This window comes from Trichoplusia ni, chromosome 17 (genome assembly GCF_003590095.1).
Source record: "Trichoplusia ni isolate ovarian cell line Hi5 chromosome 17, tn1, whole genome shotgun sequence".
NCBI classification, from domain to species: domain Eukaryota; kingdom Metazoa; phylum Arthropoda; class Insecta; order Lepidoptera; family Noctuidae; genus Trichoplusia; species Trichoplusia ni.
In genome coordinates this window covers 7,264,120-7,281,794 of record NC_039494.1, presented here as the reverse complement: position 1 = coordinate 7,281,794, position 17,675 = coordinate 7,264,120, and the positions used below count along the sequence as shown (strand labels likewise).

The window sequence follows — 17,675 nt, the reverse complement described above, 5'->3', positions numbered from 1 at the left end:
TAAAAATCTAATTATTTTGTCGATTGGGTTTCCAAACATATGGGGAGAAAATTATGAAGATGAAATGCATTTAATATTGTAAAGATGTCTGTGTTAGTAGTATGGTTGTAAGGGATAGTGACGTCACTCGTCAGTAATAAGACTACTGATAAGTGACTTCATACAAAGTTCCAATTTAGACATCTTAATTGTTGTTTACGTGATACAAGAAAAAGACGTAGATAAAATTTTTGGAAACCTATGTATTTTACAAATAACCTGCCTGTGATCATGTATCATGTTGTCAAGATGTTCTTTCAAAAATCATTTAGGTTTAGGTATTTAATAGAAAAAGTCTTATCGGGCATACCAGAGCTTTGAGTTTTACTTACCAATTAACAGTCCTGTGGGTCCGTTGATGTTGTCCGTCCATCCAGGAACAGGCTCCTGCCAGATAGGGATCACTGGAAGCATAATATCAATTAAAGTTACAAAATCATAAAATATTGACGTGACAACGTCTTAAATTTGGTTGCGGCTGGGAGTCACTTATGAAAAAGTGTAACGCCCGGTAACGTTACGATGAGTCAACGAGAGAGAGGCCCGCCGAATGCCTTGCGTCTCTCTCCCACTCAACTATGATCGGTCTGCCGCGCGCGCAGCACTAGAGAATTAGGCGCATTGAATCGGCGCTTACATGTACAATGTTTTAGTAAACAAAATATATTTCTATAGTTAAAATTTGTGCAATTCTTATTTTCATTCAATTCCTTGTTCCTATTGTGCAATTTAATTATATTCATATCAATAAATATTGTACCGAGAAAAAGACGTTGTCACGTAAAATCTTCGCCCGTAAAACCGACTTTACAGTCAACCATTTTTTTTTAATGAATCCTTACTGCGACCTGACTTACTGCGAGCTCTACTGCGAGCTGACTGCCACATTAAGGATACCTTAACTTGCATCGCTTTATTTTGAGGAATATTTGTTCTTGACAAGGGTTGCCGTCTCTTATATTTGTATCAAGACATCTCAATAGGTTTATTTAAAATAATCTGTACAGTAAAAACAGTTGAAGATGTCATAAGTCGACTTCTAAAAGATTGTCATCCTTTAAAATAATTTTATATCATTCGGTATTTTAAATACTGAACTCCTGCATTTGATGCCCGTCGCTCCCCAATCGCCCTAATAACCAGGATAGGAGTTATTTTATATTTCAATAAAAATGTTTATTCTTAATAAACATGAAACAGTTTATTTCCGTTGAAAGACAGTTCTCAGCCTGTTTTGCTCCTGTTTTGTGCCCATGTTATCTCCAACTTCTATTTTCCTTCTTTATTCTAGATTTAAAAGTTGTTCTTCCTTACTCGATCCTTATTGGTATTTATGGACTTACCAATCGAGGGTCGCAGTACCATAGCGGGCATGTGTTCCATGGCCTCCACCACCAAGGCTTCACCAAGTGCCTTCGTGAAAGCGTAGGAGTTGGGGAGCTTGTTCAGTAATCTGAAAATATGATAGAAATATATATGGTGATGACTTTAAGTCCAACCCAAAAGTAAAGGATGGGATTTTAAATTGATAATTGAATGAATACTCGGTTCAGGTATGTATCGGGTAACCGAGTGGTTCCAATGTCAAAACCTAATGAGCGCGAAGTGTCGCAGGTTCCATTCTCGCGTTGGACAAGCTTTTGCGTGATCCACAAATGCGGTTCTGAGTCTTTGATCAAGAGACTGAAATCTTGGAACCCGCGAGACACATATTGACTTTCTCGATGCGTAGGTCGGTTAAAATAAACGATTACTCGACCTTTTCTAATAAGAACGCAAATTAATTATAGAAAGAAAGACACTTAGTCGCTCATTGTAACACAGGTACTTAGCCGCATCCGATGAAACTGGAAGCTAATCCCAACATAATTGGGAACATTTGTTAAGCGGCTTGGAGTAAGACACTCACTTCGGAGTCAGCGTGGCGATGGTTTCCTCGTCCATCCACTCCACAGCCTGGATGATCTGGTGAGGGTCTGCAGGTGGAGGATATGCCTTCTCTTCTAAAAGCTTCTCGTGAAGGTGGCAGTAGGAAGTCGAGATGTGGATGAATACCTGGTAAGATAAAACCAGTGTTAGTGCTGGCTTGAAATCATAGTGAGAAAAAGAAGTAAATTAAAAATCAAAAAAGCCTTAACTAAAGAGGGTTATTTGGTATTACAGTGGAGCTTCTATGATATATTCTTCTAGCATCAGATCAGTTCCATGTCATCATAATATTACATTGTCACACAATATACATAGGCATTCAACATTTCATCTCAATCGGAAACCGGGAAGTGAGTCTTTAACTTGCAAGATTTGATTACAGACAAAGGGACAGGTGAAACTAAATAAATACTTGTACATCGGATTTTACAGTGGTAATGGGTGGGGCCAGGTTACTGGAAGACTTTCCCTTACCTTCAAGTTCTTGCAAGCCTTGCCCAGCTCCACCATCAGTTTGGTGCCTCTCACGTTCAGCAGAACAGCCTTTTTCAGCTCTTCGTCGAACCTAAAAGATGAATTAAATACTTTTAATTAAATACGTGTGCCTATATCATCTTCTACTTGAATCTACGACTTGATTCATTTTAATTTGTTTCGGTGGACCGTTAACCCATTTGTTAAGGTTGTCAAAAAATGTGGAAATTGATGTTGATTTCATAACAAAGGATACTTATATTCTCTCTTTTACCTTCCACTTTATCTATATCTGTACTATATCTATACTCTGTTTAAAACCCTAATCATACAAAATATGGTATCAAGGTAGCTTACATCTTGAAAAGCTACTTTTATTCGACGTTTTCTAAGAAAAGTACCTAATATTTTTGCAGCAATAGCTAACAGCTAGTATACACTGCCTAATATACCTGATAGTAGCAGCCGCATGTATGATGATGTGCACATCGTTGATGATCATCTGTCTGTCCTCCTCAGACATTGCGAGGTCGGCCTCGGAGACGTCACCGGACACGATGGTGACCTTCTCCAGGAGAGGCTCGATCCCGCCACGTAAGCCGCGGAGTTTCTCGAAGAGCTGGAAGGTGGGCATTATTTATGTCTATTGTAAATTAAATGAAACAGGATAAGTCAAAAAATATTACTTAAACAATCTACGACCATAAAAGTCAAAAAGAAGACGTAAACTGTGAAATTTTTAACTGCCTAGCTATCCCGGTTGAAGTTATACTTCCTAAATAAAATGTCTAAAAATACACGCACAGACAGTGAAACACGAGTAACAGGGTTCCTTTTTAACCCTTTGGGTAAAAACCCTAATAAAGGACCACATAACACTACAACATAAAAGTAAATCAATTTTAAAATCCGCCATTTTCGACCCCATTCAAATCTTAACCGTTTTGTTCTCTCATGAATGCTTTTGACAACCTTTAACCCTTAATAAACCACAGATTACCTAATTATAAGCCGTAGTCCTTTACAAAGCTATTCATAATACTAAATTAACGTTATGTTACCAAACTCGCATTCTTCTGTCACGCCTCAATGGCGTTTTCTTCATTACATTTTGTAATGTCTGTCGGTCACAGACTGATGTAATTGTTGGTAAATAGTTTTGTGTTTCAGTTGAAGGGATTATGTTTAAAGTAATGCGAAGGTCAGGTATTAAAAAGGTAAGTGTCAACTAGTCTAATTGTATAAAAGTGAAAATAGCGCCATCTATGCGTTTTAGCCAGAACTAGAATGAGAGTCACCTAAGTGTGTATTGAGAAAGTATGGATTGGGACTAACGCCATCTGTACGTCAACTGGAGAACTATGGGAGGTTTTTTTTAACGCAAGGAATATGTGAAAATCCTATTATCATGGGAGGTATCATCATCATCATCATCCACAGCCTTTATCTTCCCACTGCTGGGCATAGGCCTCCCCTTTCTCGTGCCAATTTCTTCGGTCCTGTGTCAGCCTCATCCAGACTACTTTCTCCCTAACGACCGACGCGGTGGGGGTATCATAAACATAAGTTACATCCACAAAACAACAAAAACTCAAGACAAGACATACGTGGATGTTCAAATAGGCCGTTTCCAAGCACTTTTCAAATCAACACTAAAGACTATGAGCACGGATCTAAAGTGTCATTCCTATAAGTAGAACCGGCAAGAAACTCCAAATGTTACTCTTTTTCCCACGGTTTTATAAACTTACTTTCTTGTTTATGTTGGGTTTTTGTTAGATTTTTGCAACTCAATTTTCAGGCACTTCCCGATAAGCTAGCAGGCTAAAATTTTCAGGATAGCTTCAAACTTGTTGACAATCCAAGTTAAAAATTAGTTAACCGATTTTGATAAAATTTTGATATTTCAAATCTATTAATGTTTTAAATAAACTATTACAGCATTTCTCACACATTACAACCAATACGATTACAGTCATTCATATCTTTCTAAATTCCACAAGACCGTTTACAAGCATATTATTTAACTGGCCAGTAAACCACTAGGTTAAACTTACAGATGAATAGAACTTAACCTTCACAGGTTACGTAACTGTTAACTAACGACAATTTTCGCTGGTTGCCGGCTCACTGGTTGCAAGTAATGCAATACCAGTTAAGTATGTGGTGTGGAGTAAGAGTTAGTGCGTACAGGTGGAGGCAAAAGTCGATTAACAAAGTGCACGGATAGCCGAGTGGTTGAGGTCATCACGCCAAACCTAACGAACGCGTGTTGGTTCGATCCTCGTGTAGAAGAAACGTTTGTGTGATCCACGAATGCTTATTTTACGTCTGGTTTTATTGAACATTCGAGGAGGCGCCTCTGAATGATTTTAAATTAAAAACGAAGAATCATGATGTCATATGTTTTTCATATGGGGTAAACAGGACAAAGGATGTGACAACGTGTCCAGAGTTTAATTCTTGGGTCAAAAGTTTGTGTGATCCCGTTTTGACTGCACCGATAGCCGAGTGGTTGAGGTCATCACGCCAAACCCACTGTGCGACGTGTCGCGGGTTCGATCCCCGCGTAGGACAAGCATTTTTGTGATCTACAAATACTTGTAAAAAGTCTGAGTGTGTTGTGCATGTGACTTTGATGTTGTTGCAACCCCCCGCGACACAAACAACTTTAGTAGGTAAGGCAGGCGTTATCTATATTAATAAAGTGAAAAGATTTGTGGAAAACAACAATCAAATTCCAAAAATTCGCTGTTTTACTATCAGCAAACCAAATATACGTAACACTTAGTGTACTTAAACATATAAAACAACAATTCTAATATCTCTTCATGAATCGGATTGTGTAAATTAACTTGTGTAACAGTTTTGTAAGTGACTGTACATTGGGAAACTTGTCGAGTACATTTTGATCCTAATTCATATGTCAGCTGGTATGAGTACTTCAGAGATTGGCAAGACACTTGACATCTACTCAAGACACGCGTGTTTAAACTAATATTATAAACGCGAAAGTTTTAAGGATGTGTGTTTGTAACCTCTTTCACGCAAAAACTAGTGAACGGATTTAGACGAAACTTTGCACACAGATAGTTTATAACCAGGATTAACACATAGGATTTCTTATTTTTATGTAGGAGTTTTTATCCCGACTTTATGTTCCCGTGGGGTCGTTTTTGATTTGTAGACTACATTAATATTATAAAAAGGAAATGAACTCAAAAACTACTGGACCGATTTTGAAAATTCTTCCACAGTTAGAATGCTTAATTATCCTAGATTAACATAGGCAATATATCGTTTTGAAATAGGTTCTACATGTGCTTTTGCACATGTAGATAGATAAAGCAATAGAAAAAGCAATGTGGAGTCTAAAAAACGAATCCGATGAAAAAAATCCTTACTTATATCTTCTAGCCACGCGGACGAAGTCGCGGACGATAGCTAGTTTGATCTAAAATGAACATTAAATCTGCTAATTATGATTACTACTCACCGCTCCACTGAAGATCTCTTCCAGCCTCTGTTTTGGGTTCTTCCCCTTCTTCGATCTGACTAGAAGTAGAATTTGGCCGATGTCTGGACATTTTCTGGAAGGAAATAATGATAATGTTATGAAAGAAATGGAAATACAAAAATCTTTCGTCAGTGATAGAGCATTCAGTTTTAACAGAACTACGAGTCGAATGCTGAAATGTTGTAGTGTGTCAACCTTACATGAACATTTTATCCAGCCCACTGTATCCCGATATTGAGCAAAGGCGTCTCCCAAATCGTTCAACGATTCTCTATCCTGGACCAACAAATTAATTTATAGAAAAAACAAATTTAGCTACTATGCAGCACTTCTCGATAGTCACGTTCCAATCCAGGAAAACACCTAGATTCTACCCTTCACCGCTTCTTAACTGCTCTTGGTGAGGAAACGATGAACATCTTTACAGCAGCATATCTTTCGTTTTCAATATAATCAATGAAGTTAAGTATGTAAGAACTATGCCAGATAATTAAATGTGGTCGAAAATAATTTACTGCACGGATAGCCGAGTGTCATCACGCCAAACACACTAAAAAACGACAACCGCAGTAAAGAATTTAATCGTTGTGTCACAGGGTTTCACAAACATTCAGTTCACATGCACAGACACGCAGACTCAGGACAAGCATTCGTGGATCACACAAATGCTTGTCCTACGCCCGGATCTAAAACTCGACACACCTCTCTGTGGGTTTGGCATGGTGACCTCAACCAGTCATCTATCCGTGTAGTCCTATTTGACATACCTGAGGAGTTTCTCCACCAGCACTTTCCCCATGAAGCCAGTTCCTCCGGTCACGAGGACCTTCATACCGGTGAAGGTTTCCGCGATGCGGTCGGGGAGCGAGTCCAGGTCGCTGGATGTCGTGTCTGCCATGGTTCTGGAAAGATGAAGACGAAAATAGGTCAAATCAAAATGCAAACATTTCTCCTAGATGGAAACCGAACACATGACCCACAGTAAATCAATCAGAACTACTAACCGCTGAACAACAAGCCATTCCAAATTATATCTATCTACATATCTATCAAAAGATCGTCACCAGTCTATAAACGTCCCACTGCTGGGCATAGAAAAAGGAAAATTTTAAGCATCGATGAATTTAGGGCAAGTGGTATAAATTTCGAACTATTCCTATCGTCTTAAGCATTTTTAGAACACAATAATTGGATTTTTTTGTATCCCGTACTGAATTTCCAATTATTGTGGAAAAATGCTTAAAATAATACAAATGTTGCCAATTTAATCCAATTTCCATTAATTAATCGGCCATTGTAAATAGCAGAATTGAATCCCAGGAGCATTGCAATAGATAGACCATTGAAAACTGACACGCAAAGAAACGAAATTCAACAACCCAAGCAAAAAATACAACACGCGAACATTTGAAATATTGAAATACAATTGCAATTTCCGTGATTACGGCGGCTTGCCTAACTAGCCTTGTAAAGAAACCTTATGATGTGATTAACATCATGAACGAAGAAAGGAGAATTTAATGTGATATGATGTACCTCATTTAAAGGAGCTAGTGGTTAACCTATAACCGCATAAGTGAATCGATCACAGGTTAAGGGTTTGGTCTGTAGATGGGTGACAATCTTTTGTCATAACGAGTTCCTCCGTGTTTCGGAAGGCACGTTCAATTCTGGGTCCCGGCTGTTATTCCTACATCTTTGACATTCGTTTCAGGTAGTCAGAAGCTTGAAAGTCTGACAACCAGTCTTACTAAGGGGTGCCGTGTAGCTGAATCCTGGTTATACTGGAAGCCGACTCCAACATAGTTGGGGAAGGCTTGGGTGATGATGATGATGTAGGCACCTGATGTAATATATTATGTACGCTTTAAGAAATTTGCAAAATATGAAGTTGCTTTATTTTTTGTGTGTTTATAATAATTATGTGAATGTAAAATGAATGTTTATAGTGGTTTCTTAGGTTTACGCGAATGTTAGACATTGAAATGGAATACCACAAATAATTAATTAAAATATGAAGGTAGAACGAGCAACATCTTCTGTCAAGACGAACGCCATCTCAGTCTGCCCGTGACCATGATACCTGCAAAGGTTTCGAAACGTCGGGAACTAAAATCTAAAATTAAACCGCGATAAAATCCGTAAAAGTAGTTTCATTTCAATTAATGTTTATTTTTACCTCTTGTTATTATAACGGTAATAGAAATACATCATCTGTAAGCATTTCAACGGTCTAGCTATCACGGTTTGTGGGTATAGCCGGGTGACAGACTGACGGACAGTAGAGCGTCGATAATAGGGTTCCCTGTTTACCCTCAGTTTATCGAACCCTTTTTTTCGGAAGGGAAATCATTAAATGACTCTTTTGGGTTGAGCGGAAGACAGTGTCAGACTTCTACTGACTAAAACCCACCCATGTTCCTTCCTTTGCTCTTCGTGTACCAGGGCCACGGTAACCCTTTCGGACAATCCCGTTGCCCCGGCAGGAAGCAAGAAATTTAATTAAAACCAGTCTAGCTAACAATGTCTACGTTTGTAAATATAGCCAGTTCATAAACCATAGTAAAAGTTACATTGTTCACTTGATTTTAAAATTGCAACGTCATGCAAACTAATTTGATCATTTTACCGCCGCCGCGCCGTGCTACTGACCTAATTCTTAAAGAATTTGATATTATTTTGTAATGGCTATCGATATTCACTTATACTAATATTAAAGCAGTAATGTTTGTCAGTTCGTGAGAGGTAATCTGAAGGCGATAGCCGAGTGGTTGAAATCACCATGTGAAACCCACTGTGTGTGACGTGTCGCGGGTTCGATCCGCGCGTAGAACAAGCATTTATGTGATCCGCGAATGTCCTGAGTCTGGGTGTCTTTGTGCATGTGACTTGAATGTTTGTGAAACCCCCGCGATAAAACGACTGCGGGAGTTTTAAAGTTCGTTTTTAAAGAAAAAAGAACTATGGCAATTATTGTTATTAAAGAAACTCTTCTTCAAAGAAACCCTTACATTAGTTAATATACGTTGTAATTTAATCGTCGTCGCTCAGCGGTTCACCGAACTGTATGGAAAAGGTTGCACGCCCAAATGTAGGTCACTAATGCAACGCTAGTATGTACAGTCGAGTGTAGAAGTCGATTTAACAAGACAGACTTATAAAATGGGTTACAAAAATGATTCAAAACATCTAAAAAATTCGCAATGGTGATTTCAATCCCTAATATATTATACTAGCTGTTGCCCGCGACTTCGTCCCCCTGGGTAGAAGATATAAGTTATGATTTATACCTGCCCTATTTTTTTCACATTTTCCATTGTATCTTAACTCCTTTTAGTCGCAGCGTGATGGTTTATAGCCTAAAGCCTTCCTCGATGAATGGTCTATTCAACACAAAAATATTTTTTCAATTTGGACCAGTAGTTCCTGAGATTAGCGCGTTCAAACAAACAAACTCCTCAGCTTTATATATTAGTATATTATATATTAGTATAGAAGTATAGATATTAATATTATAAATGCGAATGTAACTCTGTCTGTCTGTCTGTTACGCTTTCAGGTCTAATCCACAGAACTGATTTTAATGAAATTTGGTACAGAGATAGAGTTGACCTTAAGAAAGAACATAGGATAGTTTTCATCCCGGACTTTTGAAGAGTTCTCTAGGAAACGCGATATAACCTCGAAGCGAAGCCGCGGGCGAAAAGCTAGTATATAATATTTTAGGACCCATGGTTACTTTTTGTATATCAAATTCAGTCTTTTTAATATTATTGGAGTTATAATGATCCTGGCCTGCTGATCTACTGGTTAGTGGCCCTGACTGCTATACCGGAGGTAGTGGGTTTGAAACCCACCCAGGACAAATATTTGTGTGATGAGTACGATCATTTGTACTTTGTGTGGGTGTTATCTATATTAAATGTATTTAGATATATACAAGTACGTATATCAGTTATCTAGTACTCATAATACAAGCTTTACTTAGTTTGAGACTAGATGGCGTTGTGTGAAATTTGTGGGATATTATTATTACATTAAGACGTGATGGTAGGCCTGCTTTGCAAGTTCCAGAGCGACTGTCTCTCTGACCTTCACGTTATGACTGTATTGCATGGAATTATACGCGATTCACTTAAATTGTAATGCTTTGGTACGATTGACACATCAAAAGATATGGTAACACCAGTCATAGACTTGGCCCTTGCTACTAATATTATTAAGGCGAAATTTTGTATATATGGATGTTTGTTCCTCTTTCACGCAAAAACTGCTGAACGGATTTAGATGAAACTTGGTACACATATAGCTTATAACCAGGATTAACACATATTGATAGGTTTACCACGATTTTATGTTCCCGTGGTATGATTTTTGATTTGTAGCTGGCAGACCCGCGTTCAACTGCTAGTTATGAAATATATTTACAATACAAGTCTGTTATTTATAGCCCAGTTGTAAAATATTGGTGGAAAGTTATATATTTATATTAAACCTGTTAAATACGAGTTCGACACGCGATGTTGTGGGTACTCTACAAATAGGCCTGAGAATCTTGCAAAATAGGCATCTCAAATTTATGACTTTACCTAGCATTGCTTAACTTCAATTTTTGATTTGTATTCTTTATGAAAAATCCTACTGTGTTGATTCAGAATGGTGACAGACGGACGTACAGACAGCGGAACCTTATTACATAGTCCCGTTTTTTCTCTTTACGTAACTTAAATCTAATAAACTTTATCATACTGATTTAAACTCGTCTATAAGTAACTTTAACGGTTGCTTGAAACTGTAGAACCTTTCACTATTTCCTAACTTTGATATAGGTTAAGACAAGCTATTGAATTTAACTATATTTTATACAACGATTTACGCTGTGATAGCTTAGTGGTTAGAGCGCAGGACTGTCCGGTCTCGAGTTCGATCCACGCCCGTCCAGACTTTCCAAAAAATCAAATAATTATGAATTGCCATTCAACGAGGCAATGCTGCCAGCCTGTTGGGCACACTCCCAGCCGGCAGCAATGCTGATGAATTTTTTGATGCCTTATTTTAATTACTGTTTTTGTTTTTTTAGTTTATTACTTATTTTAAGTGCATGTAGATTGTAAATATCATTAATATTTATATAAACTGCTCATTAATATAAATAAAGACTTTGCTATCGGAAAAAAAAATATGAATCTGCCTTATGAAAGTTATTAAATAAAACAAAAGGATATTTATTCAACATTTTCCTACACCTGACCTTCTAAACAGAGTCACTTTTATCTATTTATGTATCTAAGTTATTATAAAATAAGTAATTAAGTCGTGTCTCTGGTTTTAATTAACTTAGCTGGAACATCTCATTGCCATACTACCATTTCTTGAAATATTAGGCACCAACAAATGGAACAAGACAGACAGATCCTATTAATATTACATAGTAGCTGTTGCCCGCGACTTCGTCCGCGCGGTTAGAAGATATAAGTTAGGAATTTTTCAACGGAAGCCCTAGAAGATAAATAATTTTCCCTGTTATTTCAACAATTTCCATTGAATCTACTCTCCTATTAGTCGCAGCGTGACGGTATATAGCCTAAAACCTTCCTTGATGAATGGTCTATTCAACACAATTTTTCAATTTGAACCAATAGTTCCTGAGATTATCGCGTTTAAACAAACAAACAAACTGTTCAGCTTTATATGTATATTAATATAGATATGGATGAATGTTTGTTACTCTTTCTCGCAAAAACTACTAAAAGGATTTAGATAAAACTAACCAGGATCGATCGATTGTATGTTCTCGTGCGATCATTTCATCACTATTCGTATTATTGTAAGCATTTTTCCAACACTGGAAATTTACTACAGGCTGGAACACCCTTGGTAAAAACAATGAATTTCACATTGTTGTACTGTCAAAATGCTTAAGAGAATAGGAATAGATTCCCATGTCCAATTGTCATTTATCGGCCATTTTAAATAGCAAAATTCTGGCCCTGACCTCCAAACAAACTGTCTAGATCTCATCAAAAAACCCAGCTGTTGCGTCAAGCAATCTATCAAAAATATTATTTCTTAATCCGTATCCGTAGGTCCAATAAAATAAAAAATAATCACACAGTGGTACAATTAACACTGAATATATTATTAAAATTGGAGTCAAAGATCTCTTGCGATATAAGATGACTGTTTAATTGTGTTTACATAATATGAAAACTGAGAAATAATGACCTTGTAGTCTTGACAGATGGATAGCCGAGTGGTTGAGGTCACCACACCAAACCTACTGGGCGCGACGTATCGCGGGTTCGATCCCTAAATTAGGAGAAGAGTTTGTGTGATCCACGAATGCTTGTCCTGAGTCTGGGTGACTTTGTGCTTGTGACTTGAATGATTGTGAAACCAACCGCGATACAATGATTAAATATCTTAGCGCGGAAGTCGTTTTTGTTTAAAAAGGTAATTAAAAAAGGTGATTAATTATTATTAATTATCATTAATTTGAATGAATGAATGAAATTGTAAGTATTTTCCTCTAAAGTACACTTTAAATAATACATAACTTAATTTTAAACTCAGTTATGTGTAAATCAAGTCACACGAGTCATACCCTGGTGATGAACAGACGGACAGACAACAGTGCCTTATTACTAGGGTGCCGTTTTTCTCCTTTTGATACGGAACCCAAAATATTTTTTTACCGACTCCAATAGTGTTCCTACAGCGAAGTCACAAACAAACAAACTTATTTATTTAATTAAGTTAACATTAATTAACATTAAGTTAAGCATTAGTCGTCAAAACATCATTGAAGACTAATGTTTGAAATAATTTAATTCTCCATTTTTCCAACATCTAAATAACTTAACCTCTTAATTAATCAAATAATATATTAATCCAAGTTTCCCGTCACTATCGTTATACACAACTTAGTCTAGCAGTTTCGACGATAATCCGGGACAAACAAACAAACAGACAAAAAAAAAGCGATTTCAAGGTAAGTCGTGCAAATTTTTGTATGAACTTCTTATTACTTCTTTTTTACTCCAGTTCTGTTCACTTATATTTATTATACCTTTACCCACGACAAACATTATGACGTACGGGTTTTTTTAAACGTATTATTGTACAGACACCAACGTAAATCATATAATAGATCAGATTTACCAAACAAGTAAACAATTTAAATGAATGAGTCGCTGTTGTGCTATCATCGTCACCATCCTAGCCTTTCTATGTTGGGGTCGGCTTCCAGTCTAACCGGATTCAGCTAAGTACCAGTGTTTTACAAAGAGCGACTGCCTATCTGACCTCCTCAGCCCAGTTACCTGGGCAACACGATGCCCTTAGACAGATTAGACTATCCGTATCGACTGTCTAAGATGTATGAATAAAAACCGGGACCCATAATTTAACGTGCCTTCCGAAACACTGAGAAACTCGTGATGACAAAGATGGTCACCTATGGACCGTGCCAAGCGTAACTGAACCTCTGATCTATCAACTTGTGTAGTTCATCATCATCATCATCAGCCTTTAGTAGTCCACTACTGGACATACTAGAGAAAAATACGTATAATATATGTATAACTTTGTAAATTGCATCGTGATATCTGTTAATGACAGTACTAGAAACTACGTAGCATGTAAAAAGGTTAACCACCCGTTATAATAAGTTAAAAATTATACAATGTGAGATCAAAGATTATATTCTTTCCGTAAACAAAACTCCTTTAAGGCATCGCATGTATTGAACTGACATGTCAAAAGTCACGTCACTTGTCGAAAAGGAATATCTAAACTAATATATAAAGCCGAAGAGTTTGTTTGAACGCGCTTATCTCAGAAACTACTGGTTCAAATTGAAAAAAATATATTAAGGAAGGCTACAGGCTATATAACATCACGGTGCAACTAATAAGAGCGAAAATACAATGGAAAATGTGGCAAAAACGGGTAAAATGATTCATCTTCGAGGGCTTCCGTTCAAAAATTCCTAACTTATATCTTGTAACCACGCGGACGAGGTCGGGGGCACCAGGAAGTCATATAATAAAGGCATGAACCAGCAACCATACAACCCATAGACGCCTAATGCTTAAAAAAGTTCTGTCAACTGGCTGAGGTAGATGAAATAGTATGCTTTTTAGCTGGATTCATCAAATGAAGATTTGAAGATTTCCAGTTGTATTAAAATTGAAACTATTCCTATTCTCTTAAGCATTTTGCCAATAAAATAATTGGAAATCCATTATATTGACCATTGAGTTGTGAGTGTTCTGCCCCGTGCTGAATTTCCAATGATTGTGTTGAAAAAATTGTAATCAGAATATGAAGTGTCATTTTAATATCTCCATTCATTCATCGGCCATTGTAAATAGCAGAATCGGGGCAATGTATGAGAGTTATAGGTCTGTATTAGTCGCCCGGTATGAGGTGTCTAGGGTTTGTGTGATCGTTGGACCGATCTTAACCAAAATGCATGAAACCTAGATGATTCAGTCTTACAAACACTTCCTGTGTTTCGAAATTCTGTTTATTTGAGCACATTTTCTATTGCTTAACAGATCTAGGCTAGACTAAATTGACTAACACTTGCTCTACTCTGCATGCGTATTGCAAAAAAACATGGTACAAGGAGAAAACATTATTTGACTTGTATTAAATTACTTTGGGAAATGTCTTCACAAGATTAGCGGTTTTGCCCGCGTTCATTATTTTGTCGTAAGATATATTTTAATGAAATCATGCAATCGTATGACCTTGATAGAACGTCAATTGTTTGCACATTGCAGGTTTGATCCGAACGCAGAGCCACCAATTGGACTTTTTAAACATAATCTATGGTACTAATATTATAAAGCTAAAGTGTTTGTTTGTTTGTTTGAACACGCTAATCTCAGGAACTACTAGTTCGAATTGAAAATATATTTTTGTGTTTAACAGACCATTCATCGAGGAAGATTTTAGGCTATAAACCATCACGCTGCGACTAATAAGAGCGAAGATACAATGGAAAATGTTGAAAAAACGGGGAAAATTATTCATCTTTCGAGGCTTCCGTTGCGTGCGCTGCGAAAACAGTTCAAGATCTTCCAACCACGTGGACGAAGTCGCGGGCAACAGCTAGTCGTAATTATAAGACACCACTGACAAATGGTGAAGGGAAACATTGTGAGGAAATCTGGATTCTTGATATTGGAATTTGGAATCGCCCGCAGTGAGCTAGCGTGGTGATCAATGCTCAAAACTTCGCTGCATGGCCAGATCCAATTTCTTCCTATGAAATTAAAATGTCTCGTTTGGGTCTTGACACTTTGGGTTGAGCGGTAAAGAGTGTCAGACTTCTACTGACGAAAATCCTTCCTCTGCTTTTCGTGTACCGGGGCCACGGTGAACATTACGGACAATTCTTACGGTATAATAATAAAATCTGTTGCAATAATTATTTTAATAAATATAGGTACTTCTTTCAGTCACTATATTTTCTTTCACCAGTCATGAACGAAACTAAACTAGATACATTATTTAAAAATGTAATTAATATTCGTAAACCACATTGGGATTGAACCTGTAACATCGCACACACAAATCCGTGCAAAGAATCACAAGGTCACCACGACATACCTTAACATATAGTATGATCACAATAAAATGACGTAACGATTCAAAGTGCAATATACTTATAAAAACTTACAGAGGTAGGTACCTAGATGCAAAGATAATTGCTGTATTCTCACGGATTGTGTTTTGTTGAAATAATAATAGTTACATTGTGGTCAAACCTAATGCTATCTGTCTATGCACAGTGCTTGAAAACTTATCCTAATGTGTATGGAAGTGTTTCACTGTTTTACGCAAAAACTACTGAATGGATTTTGATGAAATTTAGCACAGAGGTAGTTTATGGTTTAGAATATCACGTAGGGTAATTTTATTTGGCTGAATGCTGAATAAGGGTTCAAAAATAACCGACATTGACCCCTGGTATAGTTTTCTTACTTAGATGTGTTAATCCAAGTTACTGTCAGCTATCTGGATAGCCAATTTTATAGAAATTGGTGCAAACGTTCGTGAGCAACGATCTTTCAAATACACTCACAATTATAAATGAGAAACTATGTACGTAAATGTTTTGCTACTTTTTCACTTCCAAACGGGAGGACCGATTTCACGAAAATTTGGAGTAGAGATAACTGATTCCTTGGATAGGCATAATTTTATCCGCCTAAGAAACCGAGAGCAAAAACTAGTTTTGTCCTTAAATTGATTTATTACTCAAATTTAATGTCAAAATTCCAGTCTTAAATCAGACCTATCTAACTTTAAGCCGAGTCAACAACATGTCACCCATTTCTCAAAATTTATAATCTGTCAAAAGGTTTTTCTTAAAACATACGTAATCATATCTCACGAAACTGTACGTAAAATACACCGGAACATAAAAAAACCCAAGTCATTTTTTAGCAATGCCCTTGAGCCACATAGGGTTCAACGATGAAGCGTACTTAAACATGCGTACTATTGAGTTATTAAGTACACATTTCGCAAAATACTAGTAGAAAGTCCGCCATCTTTGTTTCTCAACTAGCTGTCAAACATGGCGCCGTAAATTATATTAATCATTGCTTATAATATTATGCGTAACTAAATTTAGAATGTTATGTATTCCGGAATGAATTAATTATTTTAATGTGTTTATTTTTAGATGTGCCTTATGTTTTTAGGGTTCCGTACCTCAAAAGTAAAAAACGGAACCCTTATAGGATCACTTTGTTGTCCGTCTGTCCGTCCGTCCGTCTGTCCGTCCGTCCGTCCGTCTGTCAAGACCCTTTTTCTCGGGAACGCGTGGAGGTATGAAATTTATATCAATTACTCAGGTCTACTGTCCCTTGAAGCTGTGAAAAAATCAAACTTCTCAGCCAACGCAGTCAAAAGATACAGCCGTTTATGCCGCAAATTTTCGACACTTGCAAGGGAATCAAAACCTACAGGGTGCTTCCCGTGAACTCAGAATCTTGAAATTTGGTACGAAGCAACGTCTTATAGCATAGATAAAGGAAAAATTACGAAAACCATAAATTTTTAGTTACATTTCAAAATATATATTTATATGACTCGATTGTCGTAATGAACGAACTTTGTAAACCTTGCAGGTTTGTACGGAACCCTCGGTGCGCGAGTCCGACTCGCACTTGGCCGGGTTTTTTATTTATTAATTGAAATGTTTTTTCTGTTTGCATTTTTGTTATTGCTTTTTAATTGAGGTTTTTTTTTAATGCTTTGCGGCTGTATATTTGTTTTAAATCACCGTTCGCTCTTATTTTGTCACTTTCAAATGACTTAATTGTAGAGGCAGTAGAAATTCCAGATTGTTTTTATGTTAAGTTGAATTTTGGGGGTTCATAAATATAATTCCTACATTTAAAAAAGGGACCCTGTTAAAACTCCGATGTCTGTCCGTCTCTCTATCATAGTTAAGGCTGTATCTCATGAACTATGCTATGTACTAGGTAGGTACAACTGTTCGCGAAATATTTGTGAAGCGTCAGTAAAATGTTGACATGACAAACAGAAATGTCGGCGAAAATCAACATACGGTCAAGGTTAAATCTTTATTGTTATATTGTAACCTTTATATATTATACTGAAAAACATGGGTCACTTAAATACGTTAAATTTAAATAATCAGTACCTACAGTTTTAAATAGGTAGACTCTAG

General features: G+C 36.9%; 1 protein-coding gene and 1 long non-coding RNA gene across 2 annotated transcripts in view; one reads left to right on the top strand and one right to left on the bottom strand.

Moving 5' to 3' along the window:
* Nucleotides 1-6,933, bottom strand: part of LOC113502720 (putative fatty acyl-CoA reductase CG5065) — an 11,094-nt gene extending 4,161 nt beyond the window's left edge. Inside the window, exons 1-8 of the mRNA XM_026884371.1 lie at nucleotides 6,727-6,933; nucleotides 5,939-6,032; nucleotides 2,895-3,061; nucleotides 2,443-2,533; nucleotides 1,949-2,094; nucleotides 1,383-1,492; nucleotides 372-443; nucleotides 259-262 (exon numbers count right to left, since the gene is read on the bottom strand). Of these exons, the coding sequence (XP_026740172.1) occupies nucleotides 259-262; nucleotides 372-443; nucleotides 1,383-1,492; nucleotides 1,949-2,094; nucleotides 2,443-2,533; nucleotides 2,895-3,061; nucleotides 5,939-6,032; nucleotides 6,727-6,857 (815 nt within the window). The 5' untranslated portion in view covers nucleotides 6,858-6,933. The remainder of the gene's footprint in view (nucleotides 1-258; nucleotides 263-371; nucleotides 444-1,382; nucleotides 1,493-1,948; nucleotides 2,095-2,442; nucleotides 2,534-2,894; nucleotides 3,062-5,938; nucleotides 6,033-6,726) is intronic.
* A 7,035-nt stretch (nucleotides 6,934-13,968) lies between these two features.
* Nucleotides 13,969-14,931, top strand: LOC113502557. Its single transcript, XR_003401366.1, has 3 exons — nucleotides 13,969-14,078; nucleotides 14,749-14,799; nucleotides 14,900-14,931. It is a non-coding gene; the product is annotated as an uncharacterized LOC113502557 (long non-coding RNA).
* The last annotated feature ends 2,744 nt before the right edge of the window (nucleotides 14,932-17,675 follow it).